The 15,454-nt window shown below is 42.3% G+C and overlaps 1 protein-coding gene across 6 annotated transcripts in view; it reads right to left on the bottom strand.

Annotated features, from left to right (window-relative positions):
* The window catches only part of RUNX2 (RUNX family transcription factor 2), a 226,177-nt gene that overhangs the window by 138,801 nt on the left and 71,922 nt on the right, over positions 1-15,454 (bottom strand). For all 6 annotated transcript variants that reach the window (XM_046639745.1, XM_046639744.1, XM_046639741.1 and 3 more), the window contains one exon: positions 563-724. In XM_046639745.1, the coding sequence (XP_046495701.1) occupies positions 563-724 (162 nt within the window). The remainder of the gene's footprint in view (positions 1-562; positions 725-15,454) is intronic.

Raw genomic sequence — 15,454 nt, forward strand, 5'->3', positions numbered from 1 at the left:
TGAGCTGGCCACTCAGAGGCCACATATCACCTTGTAGACCCTTCCAGGCCCCACTGCACTTCTAATGACTAGTTTCTGATGAGGATCTTTAGCGTGCAGGTGCTGTCTCCTGGAGCTGGCTAGCGTGCACTCCTGGGATTGAAGAGCCTTTAGAAATGGAGGGCTGCGCCCTCAATCTGTAATTTGGTTTACAGGCAGATGTTAGGAAAGGAAAGGAATGCAAGCAGAGGAAGGCCTGGCATAAGACCCTCAGGAGAAGGCCCTAGTTATGAGACAATGCCCACCAAATGGGAGACAATTCAGCAGGACTAAAACTGGGGGGCATTAAATATCGTCTTAAGAAAACTGGGCCATCTCTGGTGGATTTTCAGTCTCTTGACTCAAAGTGTTCGAGTCTTTGATAACCCTGACCTCAGAAGACCCGGTTTGCCCCTTGTCACATTGCCCCCATGGCTCTAATAGAGAGTTCCTGTGGGTGTAGACACAACAGCCTTGGCCCATCCTGCAACCCCAACCCCACCCCTGCACGAGAGTGGGTTTCCAGTTAAAGTGCGGTCTTTACCTGAAATGCGCCTGGGCACGTCGGTGATGGCAGGAAGCCCCGTGCCCCGTGTGGAAGACAGCGGGGTTGTAGAGTGAATGGACGGGGACGTCATCTGGCTCAGGTAGGAGGGGTAAGACTGGTCATACGACCACGGCGGGGGAGACTGTGCCTGCCTGGGGTCTGGGAAAAAGAAGAAAAGTCTTTAGCATATCAGCCACTGTGGCCTTAGAACACGCAACCCAAAACTTAGAAAGGATAAAGCAGAAAAAAAAATGAGACCATATAAGGACTATTTCTTTCCTGCAACCCCACCCTTTCAGGCCCTGCATAGCACAAAGCTTTCTAGACTTCAAGTCTCGATGAAAGCAACAAAATGGATCATGCATAAGGACTATTTATCTCTCTCTCATATAAATATTTCTATTTGGAAAGTGTAACAGTCATTTAGAAAATGGTCTGCTTCGATTATCTTTACAAAGTTGAATTCTATTTTATTTATTTTCTGTATTTCCTAATATTACTCCGATGAACATATGTTGCTTTTTTTCCCCCTAAAGTTAGACCTTTTTTTGAACAATTAACTTGGTTAAAGAACAGGCAGACTGTGTCTTTTACTGCTGCAGATCCAGCTACTATCTTTCAGACATGCTTTTTGGTGTTTAAAGTACATGATTCCATGCACAGTTCATTTTCTTTCCAGGCAAGGCAACGGGATGGCACTTTCTAGCATGGGGGTTAGGAGGGTCAGGGTAGAGATGGGAACAGAGGGGGCAGCAGGTAAGAAGAACAGAAAAGAGGGGAGCGGGTTATATTATTTTCATGCTAAAGCTACGCCAGAAAATCACCTTTAAGAAAAAGACACAGCTTAATTTCAAAGTCAGCTACCATCAGGAACGGAAAAGCTTCATCACCATCCAGTTTCAATGTTAAACATATGAGTTTCTGACGTAAGAAAATGACCCAAAACAGGAGAACAGGGAAATGTCTTTAATCCTATTGAGATCTGCCGAAAAGATGTCACATGTTTGGAATGTGACCTAGTGTCACCTATAGTCACTGTAATAATAAAAATAATGGGCAGCCAACTTGTTAGAGCTAACTGCTGGGCACTGACGATATCTTTGATGTGTCTCTGTGGCGTTTCTCTGAAGAAGAAACTCCAGGCCAAGAAGATTTACCCAAAGAGCTTCAGTCTACAGAAGCAAAGTAAAGTTGCTATATGTTTCCAGGGCAAAGAAGTGTGTATTTCAAACTGTTTCATTCTTATTTGAGGGCTAATCAAATAGAAACATAAGCAAATTTCTCTTAACATGGTTTGGTTTTTTTGCTAATATTAAGATTTTTTTTGTTAATTGTTGAAATTCTAAGATACCAAGCCATTCACAAGATGGCTTTGAATAAGAGAATATCCAGGGATTTTGGAACGTGGGGAATTGGGTTCAAGTTCTGGAACTTCTGCTTTCCAGCTGTGTGATCTTGGGTTACTCAGCAAATCTGAGGCTCAAGTTCCCCAACCCTACGGAAAAGGAGGTGGGAGAGTCACACCTCTGAAGCACAGGGATGTGAGAACTATACGAGAAAACTGTGAAGACAGGGCTAGCATAGGAGGCACTAAGCATTGCTTCTTGTCTTTTTCACAAAAAACTCAGTGACACAGGGATCGTTCCACGGTTAAAACACATGTCAACTGGAGTTAATACATTCGAAATAGTTTAAAATTATTCCCACATCACCGATCAGCCTCTGAAAATGAAAAGCTTAATTTTCAAAAATTATTCATACACTGGAGCAGTCAACTCAGGTTTATTTCTAAACATAAAAATGAGTATAACAAGACAAGGGTGTTTCTGAGATGATTCCTCTTTTATGGCCTCTGAGTTTTTCTGTACAGTCAAAGCCGTTTAGTTTCAGCTATTTCTTGTTTATGTGTTCAATTCAGAAACAATGTATTTAAAGACTGTCTAAATAGGACATACTTTTCTTCAGTCAAAATAATTAAATACATCTGGATATTTATCTGATGTTTACCATATCAACAGATATACAGAAAAAATTCATTCAATTCAATTTTAAGGAACGTTTACCTGAGTTTGCAATTTGAATAAAAGCATAGTACTGTAAATGGTTAACAGAAACCGTTCCTTCAGAAATCTAAAGGATACTTGATCATTAAAGTAACGAACTTTTGTGCTTTAAAATGTTCAAGGCTGAGGCTGTATAGATTGGCAGCATTTCAAATCTGAGTGAGTGGTCCTTGTTATATATCTGATACTGACATACTTCCTTGCTTTAACCATTAATGTAATTCACTATTCAGAGAAATGGTAAATGATCTTCAGATGGAAAAAGACGCATTCCTTACAGCCCCAGAAAGCAACCTCATAAAGGCCTTCTCTCAAGCAACATTTTCAACAGACAAAAAGGACAAGAACCACGCAGCTAAATGAGTTGGGCACACAGGACTCAAATTTGGATTTGAGTCAATCTAACTTGACCAGGTGACTTCCTGAGCAAGTAGCTTAACCTGTATGTCTCTTCGGCTACTGTCACGTGTTGTTGCCAGCAGTATTGGGCTCCCTCCCTGAAAGTGGGAAAAAATACAAAGAAATATAAAGAATGACTAAAATTATTAAAGTTTAAACATCACAGAGGAATTAGGGAACTTAACTTCGATATAAGATACGGCCTTTCAGTTCTCCTTGTGCAGAGAGGCAGCCCAGTACAGCTGGAAGCAAGCAGGCTTTCTAACAAGAGGATCTGAGTTGGAGTCCCAGCTCTGCTGTTTACAAGCTGTGTGACCTCAGCTGTGGTAGCTAACTCTCTGAACCTTAGTTTCCTCATCTGGAAAATGAGGCAGCATACACAGTCAAGTGACTACAGCAAAGTAGTCGTGTGTACTGACTGGCTGGGCAGACAAGCCCAGGCTTGAATCACAGCTCCCCACTGCACTTAAACTTTTGGGGCCTCAACAGCTCATCTGTAAAATGGGAATAATGATATTTATTAGGGTTGTTGTGAGCATTACATGAACTAGGCCTTATCTGATAAGCTATCTGGTACTCCTGGCACATATTAACTATATAATAAATAGAAGTGATTGTTGCTATCCGTAAAGTGAGTATAGTAATAACCACTATAATTTTTATTTACAAAATTAGATGAGATAACATAAGTAAAACATTTTGATAACTGTAAAGTACTATATTAAAACTATCATGATTCTCTTTAGGAGCTCACACGGTAAGGCTCCACTGTGTGACATGGAGTGTGTTCCTTAATGTTGCTGAGTTTTAATTTCCTCATCTGTAAAACGGGTATGATAATACTATCTCAGAGAGTTGTTGTAAGAATTAAATAATAAACAGTGAACGGCAAGTCAACATTATTATTGAAAAAAATTAAACCTCTGACTCTAAATTTCCAGGTGGCTGGGTTGCCCAGTGTTATTCTTGAAGATTTCCAAGAGCGGACTCAGCACAATTCCATGCGTATAAAGCGTGGCACGCAGTAGGTACACCATAAACAGCTCTGAGTGACCCTCCCAGGGTGGCTTGAGTGAGTAGTGGAGATTTACAATGAAATAGTAATTAGTCATTCTCTAACTTCCCCTTAGGCTATAAAAGAAGTTCTATCAGCGGGGTTTTAGCTTTTACATAAACTTCCTGGACGCCAGAATATATACTAGAACAGTCTATTAAAGGATAGTTTTGCTTTTTAGTAGAGGTCCTTCCTGAAGATATCCACGATTAGCAAAACTGACTTCTCACTATCCCCAAACAAGTGAGCAGATCTCTCTTCGTTTTCATCTCTCAGAGGACGGGCTGCAGTCCAGCCCATCTCTTTCAAGGTCACCTTCCTAAGAGTCTATGATAATGAAACACAAGAACTGCCATATGGGGTTCCCTAGATCTGGTATGAGTAATTTTAAAAGGGGAATGCAATCTTAAAAGAAAAAGTAATGGTCTCCAAACACCCCAGGCCTTCTGTACTACCCTGCGAATGAGCCATCACCACCACTAGCTCCACTGCCGGCCTGTGTGACCTTAGACAAATCATAAACCTACTGAAGCTTCAGGTTTCCTAATCTGTATAACGGGAATAAGTATGAAGACCACCCTCCTAAAGTTGTTATGAAGATTCAATGAGCTAATGGAGTAAAGAGCTGAGCACATGGAAAGAACCAATAAACGTTCACCACTGTTAAAACCGCTACCTTGACTGAACCTCCATTGTGCATTCATGTTTCCAGCCTATAAGCTGTTATCCTAGCAAAGGACAATTTTTAGAAAGCTTCCTATAGTTCTGAAGTCCACTATTTGGAGAATCCATCTGTGTTGCTCGTGTCAACACCCCTCACAATCATTTAACCTTAATCACGGCTCCTTCTTAGTCTTGGTTTCTCCCAGATCAAGAAACCCTAATATGTTTACTATATTTTCTAATACTGTACACTTTAACTTTTTTCAAACTTTTAGTGGAAAAACATGGCTATAAAATATCTTGACTTCCTAAATGCCCAATCACCAGAAAATATAATCCTATCATAAATAGATGATTACAGCCTATTTGCTTTGTTGTGGACAGTTATTAATGCTTACAACAAAGAAAAGTCATCTTAACCTGATCTCATAAAGGGTTTCTGAACTCAACTTCCTGAAGAAACCTGAGACTTCTGAGATTCAGTCTCAGCCTAGATGAGTCAGAGCAGGTGACAGATGGTTTTCGGGCAGCGCCAATCAATCCTCTGGTTACCAATAGGGAAGAGTGCAGGACCTAACTCTGAGACAACCCTACTAATTAATTAGCCATTAACAAACAAGAAACTGTCTTAACCTCAGGTCCCACAGAACTGGTATAATCCATTCCCTCATTCCACCCCATTTAGAGTGATACTGAGTGGTGTGTCTGTTCGAGTCTACAGAAACATGGAGGGAAGTGCGTGTCCTACCACGCCAACATAATAAGAATATCCTTGATTTTGTGTCTCGGAGGGTAGAGGTGCCAATCACAGCCTTGATATTATATCCTGGGTGACCTGTAATTAACTATAAGCGCCCACAAGTTTTCAGAGGCTAACTGAACTCTATTTCATGAAATATTCAAAAGAAATGAAAACTGCTGTTGAACTTTAAACATTTTTATGGTGTTTTAAAAACTATAATTCATTATTTTTTTCATGGTAATCTTCAGAAACAGTATCAATATTATCGTTACTACTGTATTATAGAAATTCAAAGTATTGGCATATATTTTCTATAGATATGACAATTTCAAAACAAACCCTTTGGTGTTGGGTTTTTATGTGCACATACTCTTTAGTACTTGGGAAATGTGAAATCCTAAATATCACAAGAGCATTTAAATAGGACTCCACCCCTATTTCTTCCCAAGCTTCTCTCCTATCACCTAAAAAAGGAGGTTTTAAAGGGAAGTTGCAATCAAATTTGAGCTGTGATACAAACTTGAGAGAGAAAATCAGGTCTTTCCTGTCTAATGGGCCTGCTGCACTCACAGGCAGAATGTGACTGATCACAATGACTAAACGGGAGCGAAGAGAAAGCAGCAGAGGACTGTGGGCAGAGCAGAGCTCCTGGAGACCCTGGAGACGAAACCAACGAGCAGCGGTGCCCAGTCCTAAGCGAGAAAGCACGCTGCGGACTAGCGCCAGGCCCACACGGTCAGGCTATTTGTTGGACCCCTCAGACCTACAACTGCACACTTCTAGAAGGAATCGTGGTTTCCTCTGTGAGAACAGACCAAATCTGGCTGCTAAGAGTTCAGGTGAAATAAAAAGGAACTAGTCATTTGACTTAAGGAATCCCTTTAGCATCGTTCCAACTGAGGCAAAGTCTGTCACAGACACAGCTACTACCAACACTGCGTGGTGTCACTCCACACAGCCTGTATTTTAAAAAAGACGCTGGGAGCCCAGAGGCCTGCATACACTTTGCAGTTTCTCTCTCAACTCACTAAGTCAAGGGCAAGGCTCTTATTTAGCTGTCTCTTTCTCATCTACAAAGTGCAAATGGTCATTACTGCCATCTTAACAGGGCTTTTGAGGAGGAAAAAGGAGTTTCTACATGCTGTTCTGGTGAATCAGCAAATTATCCATTTTTATTGTGATAAACAGCTTCTGTATGCCTCTGTGGCAGTGTGATGGTCTGAGGGATAGACAAGAAACAAAAGACGTTTCTTGCCTTGAAAAAGCTTACACAAGCAGTTGGGAAAGTAAGACTAACAGACATAAAAACAACAATTAATTCAAAAATGTCCAAAGCATGTACTTGTGCTTTTGAAAAAGTTCTGACGATAGAAATGAACCATGGAGCACCAACACCAGAGTGGAATTTATTCAGTTCTCCTTCCAGGGTGGTTTCCCCAGCTTAGACTACCTGGAGATTGGCTGGGTCTGCTTTCCATTCTATAAACCCCCCAAACATAAAAGTGCAGAAGGCATAACACCCAGGGGATGTTCCAAAATGCTAACTGGGGGCGGGGTGGTGCACATGTCTCAGGCAAAAACAGAGACAACCATTTATTTAAACCTGCGGACGGAGGAAAGCCAGCTCTCTTCTTTGAGTTAGACCACAGCTTCTGAAGTTCAATAACTGGTACGGGGGAAAAGGAAGGAGCGGCCATGTGTTTCCTAAAATGATATGTAAGGAGTCATGGGCTCTAAGAGTATCTATACTTTCAAACGACTGAAAAGCTAAATTTCATGCCTGCATAAGTGAACTCTAAACACTTGGGGTCATAATAAGAGAGGAAGGAGGAGGCAGATGGTTAGAAAAAAGGCACCCTAGGAAAATGGACTGACTCTAGGAAAACATGTAGAATAATGAATAAGTTTGAGCCCAGGGTGGGGTTGGGATGAGGCGAGCAAAATGGGCAGAGAGCTTTATAAAAGGCCAGTGAAAGGTATGCGTGAAACTCAGTGGATGCTATTAGCAGACCTCCTTTCGTAAACGCTTTGGTTAAACATGTGTGGGTGTGAAGAAGGGCCTGCTTTCCTAAGAATCCCTCACAAGGCACACCGTGGACGTGGTGCAGCACTTCACACAGAGATGGGAGGAAACACAAGCTTCTTCCTGTTTGTGCTGCCAGCAGGCTGCTGTGTAAGGTGACCCAACAACCGCCGAGTCTGCCGAAGCTCCGCGTGACTACAGCGGGCACCTGTCGTGTTTGGGGACTAGGGTACAGTAGAGAGCCCCACATTCCCACCCTGATCCTCCATCCATCCTCTCCCTAATCAGTACTCAGATCAGGTTGTGTAAACCTCAAATATTTCTTGAGAAAACTGGGGTATTTAAAATGAACTGTATATAAAGTCTAGGTTAAGATTACGCCTCTCCATTGCTACCAGGTCAGATAAAGTCAACAATCTTAACAGAGAGAGGCAGATTTACAGTGTCCTAGCCTAAACTATTTCTGTCATATTACTGCCATTCAGAACACAAATATACTCAAATCCATACATACATTTATTCCCATTTCAAAACAATTTACACAAAATACCAAATGTTAAGTTCTATGTCTTCCCTAATAAACCTTTTAGCTAGACTGGATTTTTCGAATGAGCTTTCCCACTCATTTCTGGTTCTCTTGACTAATAGGACACACGGTCTTAAAACAGCCTCCTCCAACTGCAGGAAGAGCCCTGGAGCAGAGGCTCTGGCACTAGCCGTGCGGTCAGGTGCCAATAATTTACCTTCTCTGAGTCTCACTGTTTTCACCTACGAGATGAGAATGGATGGATTCTCTCTAAGATGTTTTTCCAGCTATGAAATGCTATGATTCTAACTACTGAGAAAAGTGAGCTCCCTACCCTCAGTCCTTTCTGGAGACAGCAGTTGCAACAGAAATTACTGAAGCCACGTTGAGCTGGTCTGGGGTGGCTGTGAAAGGTGGCTGACAGGGGATGACACTCAGGGCACCGCCCATCACAGAGCATTTTGGCTCATGTCAACAGAGAAAACACCAACAACAGGATTTTTGACTCTGCCTCTTGTCCCCACTGGGGACTTTCTCAAACTGACCAAGGTAGCTACCAGAATCACTTGGCAGAAGACCAGCCCAACTGATTCACAGAGCTTTAGACTGAAATTTGAGAAATAAGCAGCAAACTATTTGGATAAAACCGGATGCTACATAGGGTGCACCAGTCATGACAACAAGTTATATTACAATACAAACAGTGGAAGAAGAGGAACTTAGTAAATCTTAGGAGAGAATAGAAGGGAAGAGAATGAGAAATGATACTTATAACCTAAGATGTCACACCCCGTAACAAAATGTGAAAAGAAAAACCAGGAAAGAAGTTGAACTGTGAAGATAAGGTAATGAGAAGTACCTTTTAAGTATCACCAACTTCTGGATGGATGGGACTCATGACTGTCTTACAGAAAATGAGGGGATTATCTTACTTAAAAGAAAAACCTAATAGAAGAAACCTAACAGAAGAAACAAGAGACTATATCACATGTCACACCTAGCCTTGGCGTATCCTGGACTGCAACGGTAAGGCCAGCAGAGGGAAAGGAATAAGCTACAAACAGGCAGGACCAGAACCTGAGATATAACTGAGTGTGGTGCTGGCCTTACTTAGTTCAAAGCACGGTACTGAAGCGGGTGTAGCAAATTCAGGTTCAAACCAGGCTGATATTAACATGCAAGGGGTGAGATATGGCAGTTGGGGTGTTATAAAAGGTCCCCAGGCATGGTGATTCCTATCGTCAGATGAATGATGGTATCCATGGTTCTAAAAATTGTCTTCTGCTCGTTTATCAATCATTCATCATGCATTTTGAATAGATGCATGTATCTATTCAAAAAACATGTATTGAGTGCCTACTCTGGGACTGCGCTAGGCACCAGGGATCTTGATGGTGAATAAAGCAGGCCTAATGCCTGGCCTCAGAGAGTTTACGGTTTGGTAGGGGAGACTGACATTAACCAACTAGTCATGCACCTGTGGTAAGTGCTAAAAAGGAGCTATCTCTGGCACCATTAGAATGTACAGTGGGGGATGCCAACCATGCCCGGGGGTCAGGGAAGGCTTCTCCAATGATGTGATGATTAAGCCCTGAGCTGAATGGCAAGCAGAAGCCCAGTGGATAAGCAGGTGGGGTCAAGAGGGTTCTGGGCCAAGTGAACAGCGTGTGCCTAGTTCCTGGGATGGAGGCAGTGTGGTTTTTTTGAGGAGCTGAGAAAGCCAGTGTGATTGGATTACTGACGAAAGGCTCAAAATAGTTGAAGATGAGACTGGAGAACAGGCAGGGAGGAGCCAGGCCGTGCAGAACCTGCTGGGCCAGGCTAGAGGTTTTGGTCTTTATCTTAAGTGTAGTGGAGGTCACTGAGGTGTTTTTAAGTAAGGGGTGACATAATCAGATCTGCATTTTTAAAATCTCCCTCCGCCAGCATCAGAATAGAAACAGGCAGAAGTCCACTTGAGGGTATTATGCTGAGTGAAATAAGTCAGAGGGAGAAAGTCAAATACCGTATGATCTCACTCATAAGTAGAAGATAAAAACAACGACAAACAAACATAGAGCAATGGAGAATGGATTGGTGGTTACCATGGGGGAAGCGGGGGGAGGGCAAAGGGGGTGATTAGGCTCACATGAGACGGGATGGACTATAATTAGTTTTTGGGTGGTGAACATGATGTAATCGACACAGAATTCGAAATATATTATGATGTACATCCAAAAGCTATATAATGTTATAACCCAATGTTACTGCAATTAAAAAATAAATAAAGTTGATAAAAAAAAACTCTCAAATCATTTTTGACCTTAAAAAAAAAAAAAAAAAAGAATAGAAACAGGCAGAAGTTCAGTTGAGGACTCGGCACCCAGGGAACAGTGTGCAGGGAGGCAGCAGCTGCAACAGACACAAGGGCAGAGTCCAGGAGGTGCACTCAGGAGAGCAGGAAGCAGTCTGAGGCGCTCAGCTGCCTCGGCGCATCATCTGATGGTGGGACGAGCCCGGGTCAGGGCGCTTGGGCTGGAGCTGTGATTCTGGCCGCCTCCACCTCAGACCTTCTGGTTCGGGGGAACAGCCTGGGCGTCTGTATTTTTCACGAGCTCCCCAGGTGCTGCTAATAGACGCCAAAGCTTGAGAACAATGGGCATAATTTTTACTGATGACAGAAAGGAAAATAACCCAATGCTATTTTGATTTAGTCTTCCCTATCAAGAAGAATGGTCTTCAAATAGAATGAGCAGAGCAAACTAGCTTAAGAGGAAATTGAGGCCCAAGAGAGGTAAGTAGACAAGGGAGAGCAACTTGGGGTTTAAATGAATCCAAGTTTCTGCTCCCAGATGAATTCTATCCCACAATAGCGCAAGAATCTGTGGAGACTAGCAGGCAAAGGGCTTCTATTTGGCACAGCAGGGTCTACCAAGTTCTTCCTTATAGTCAGTAAACTATGCCCCCTGGAACTCCACTCACTGCTAATCTTAGTCTCACTCCCTGGATTACTCTTCCACGTGACAGTTACTAAATTATTTGAAGATTATGCTTTTAAAAGTTTACTACATGATATACAGTAGTTTTACAATCTCTCACCCATTTACCTTATTCTGATAATGGCATTGCTATTGGTAAAATCTAAATTTCAACTAAATTTTTGGAGCCATTGTTGGTGTTGACTTGCTTGCAGTCCACTAAAAACAGACAAGTCACTTTCAATAGCCTGTGTACAATGAACTTTCCACACTTGATCTCCACTTTGACTACTGGAACGCAGAACAGGTTTATCAAAAATGTTTTTCCTAGAATTACTAGAGCAATAGATTAGAAGAAAGCTCATCTGTCTAGTGTGTAGCTAGACGTCAGCAAGAGAGACGCCTTATCTCTAATGTGATTTATAGTGAATTAAAAGGCCTACCAGAAAGGGGTCATTGATATGGATCATGGTCAGCTTTGAGAGAGGGACACAGGGGCACATTCAAGGACATATTCAAGGGCATTATAACCCTAGTTACCTCCAGCATCTTCATCAAAGTCTTGAAGACCTACAAGCAACCTTTCTAAGCTTCAAGACGAGACAAGAAGTTGGGAAGAATAGCTAAGACACTGGATGAAGCATCAACTATAAAATAACCCTACAAAATGCAAAGAGGAGGTAAAAGTGACACAATGAAACGGAATAAGAAGAAAAGTATAGTGCCGCATTTGGTCAACTCCAAGACAAGACGGGAAAAGTCCGCCCTAAGAGCAGTTTTTCATGGACTGCAAGCCATAGTGTGATGGGATGACATGAAGTTAACACTGTCTTGGGCTGTATTAACGGAGTACTCGTAGACCCCTACCACACTAGTTAGACATAGCTATAGCATTGTGTTTTCTTGACTCAGTGTCAGACTGGAGCACTGGGGAAGGCAGAACAAGGTATGGGACGTCCATCTGTCATATGAGGAATGGTTGAAGAAAGAGGCAAGAGCTCCCATCTACCCTCAACCTTTCCATAGGACACTCCTACTTCCCCCTGGGCTGAAACCTGGATTTCCCCAGATCTTTCCTCCTAACCTTTTCATGTGGCTGCTGCTCATTCTCCAAGGCCACAAGATGAGCCAACTCCTCTTCAGAAGTTCTTCCATTTTTACCATAACCTACCAACCTCCAGAACATTCCCACCCATTGGCAACTGGCTGAACATCTTCTTTGTCTCCCTGACATGTACTGAGTCCTACTGAGTCCTAGGAGAAATCGTCATTCTCACTGATGGTCCACCACACCAGAGCCCACTCCTATTCACCAACTGCAACTACTGCAGGAGATTCTCACAGACTTGCGCTAATGGCTCTTCCAATGATCTCTGTCCTTAGCTGGGTCCTCAATGATGCTCAACCAGTCATTTTCTTTCCCCCTCATTCACCTTGGCGACAGCTCCAAACATTTACTATTTTTCTTAATCCTTTCCCCTACACCCTCATGCCCTCGCCACCTGAAACCACCTTGTCAGATGCTGCCTTCCTGGGACACTGATTTCTAATTTCAGCTCTGAGAGTTTCAGAAATCTCTTGGTGCTTAAGTTCTCTTATTCACTAAAAAAGATTCACAATACTGACTCTTCTGTGAAATCTGTCTTTTAAAGATAGTTAAACCAACTGTTCTTAAATAGTTGAAAAGCAAGTCTTCATCAAAATAAACAAAGCCCTGGAAAGAATCTGATGGTCTTAACTGGGAGTAGTGCCATACAATTTTATTCCTGGAATACTTCTGCATACATTAGAATGAAAATACTTTTTAAACTGATAATATCTACAATACATTGTTGTTGCTATTAATACTACATAGAGCATATACACCAACTCTCTGTTTGAGGCCCTGGGTGTCCATCCATGATTAAACATCAAATACACCACCAGAGCATCCTCTAGACAAACTGCACGCCCGCCTTGCCCCTCTCCTGGGCCAGCCCTGCAGGTTGAATATTTCATTCAGAGTTAGACTCCTATTCTGATCATTTTGCCCACAGTCCGTTGCAAAAGGTAAAGAAGGGTGAGAAAGGTCCTTAGGCAACTAGTAAAGAGGAAAGATATGTATACGTGTGTGTACACATATACATACATACATGTATGTAAAGCTGAAACTAAACATAAAACTAAAAAGTGAAAGATGACGCATTGGAAAAGAACAAGAGAAAGAAACCAAGACTTGCTGTGGGCAGAGACCCAAAGACAGGCCAGACATGGAACAGTCTTGGGGAAGGATGAAGTGAGGCGGGATGCAGGACATGGGCACTTCTTATCACAATTAGACATTAACTATGCATCTTCTAATCCAGATAGGAGGTAATTACAAAGACAAGTTTTTGGAACACAAGACATTAATTTTTCTTGGAATGTATTCCCTCTCCATTTTTCCAAAAGCATAACAAAGCCAGAGCATCTTCAGTTAATAAGGGAATTCCAACCGACAGAAGTACAGAGACCTTTATTTAAGAAGCTAATCTATGGATGCTGCTAACAGCTCAAGCAACAACATGACATGTTGACTGCCAGCCCTTTACAGGGCCATATGGAGCTTTATTCTTCAAAGTCAGCCCAGGCTGGACCTGAACTCTGTTCTTCCTCATAAGGTGGCTGCCAGAGATGAACAGAGATGAAACTGTGTTTACACACAGGATTTATACCATTTTTTCATAAAGATTGTAAGAAGCAACCTCCTCTAAAGAGATTTCCTGCTCACATACGTGCATGGCAACAGCAAACTTACCTGGCTATCCTGCCCCAAAGATCTCAGAGGAAAAAGACAGGAAAAGACTTTCCAGTAACTTCAGAAATTAAAACATAGCATCACCAAAGTGAAAGAACATACTTCCAACAAGCTGTCTTTGAGTGTGGTGACGCCAGCTCCTTAAGACACAAGATGCCTAGAGGTGAGCAGGACCACAGTGGTCAGAAAGCATGAGACCTCACTCAACTCCCACTCTCCACAGCCTCCAATTCTCACCGAGTCCTTCTTTCTGCTCACTCACAGTCACTGAGCCTCTCACAGGTTCGCTCTCCCTCACACTCACGGCCACCACCACCTCACTCCATGCCCACTGAGCCTCCCAGCTTGGTTCACAATAAAGAGTCGTGTGGTCGCTCAGCGCTTGAACAGAAGAGTAATTTGAGACACACACTACTCAGCCATGCTTTCCTATTTTGGAAAGGATTACGCTAGTAAATGTTTCAGTGCGAGCACAGTGGACTCAGGCCTCAGACAGCAAACATATACACAGCCCAAGCCCAAGCGGCCTAACTGGCAGAGATCCTCTTAATGCATAAAAGAGCAATGCCTGCCAAGAGAACACAGAATCAGGCTGAGGTTGCATGGAAAACACTTCAGTCAATGTAACTGCTGATGGGATCATGATCATTCCACATGATGTCGGGCAAGGTGTTTTTCAAGATAGTCCTAAAAATGTTACCTTGAATATATGCTCATATGACTGTAATTTAATCACCAAAAACAATTACATCAAGTTTTAAAGTATAATTCAGATACTCCTAATGCATCCCTTTTATAAAAATATCATCTCTGAGGATCCTAAATAATATCCAAAGGAGAGGAGAAAAAGAAATTAGTCCCTTAAGACACATGTCACTTAGATTGTCAGCAACATGCCCAACTTGATGGAAACAAGGGTGATTGCCTATAAGAATCTGGAACTCACAGTCGACTATAATAGCTGAAGAGGCCTTCAGCAAGTCATTTCTCAAAGAATCAAGTTCTTCCACCTGTAAAATATGTACTTTTCAGGATTGCTTTAAGGCTTTAAAAAGAACTTTATATAAAACCGGTTCATGAATGGTAAAGAGTTGCATAAATGAAAGCTGTTAGGCACTGAAATGGGAGGAAACTGAGCCATGATAAAATATACTTCAGCCTCCCAAGGGCACGTGGTAGTTAAGAGCATAGGACCCTGGAGCAACACAGATCTGGCTTTAATTCCTGTATTTACCACTTACTAGTTCTAAGTGGGACCTTGGGAAAGTTATTTAGCCTCTCTGACCCTCAGTGTTCATAATAATGTCACCTATCTCATAGAGCTGTTGTGAGAGGTGTGGGGGTTAACATCAACAGAACGCTGCCTGGCACCCGATATGCATTCATAAATGGTAGCTAATAGCAACTCAAGCACATAGGTACTAGAAAAATCCTAGGGCTAGGATAATAACGGGTCACACTTCCTGAAAAAGTCATCACCAAACCAAAGTGACCAAGCACTAGGCATTATATAAGACAATGGTGACACAAAGATAAATAAAACAAGGCCCTAGACTTTGAAAGTTTAAAGTCTGATGGAGGAAACAGACAGGTAAATAAATAACTGTCACCATGTGGAACAGTGGTATAGGAGCCTTAGACTCAGCTTGGGTAGATTGGAAGAGGCGCCAGCATTTGATCCAAGTT

Source organism: Equus quagga, chromosome 15, assembly GCF_021613505.1.
Source record: "Equus quagga isolate Etosha38 chromosome 15, UCLA_HA_Equagga_1.0, whole genome shotgun sequence".
Classification (NCBI taxonomy): domain Eukaryota; kingdom Metazoa; phylum Chordata; class Mammalia; order Perissodactyla; family Equidae; genus Equus; species Equus quagga.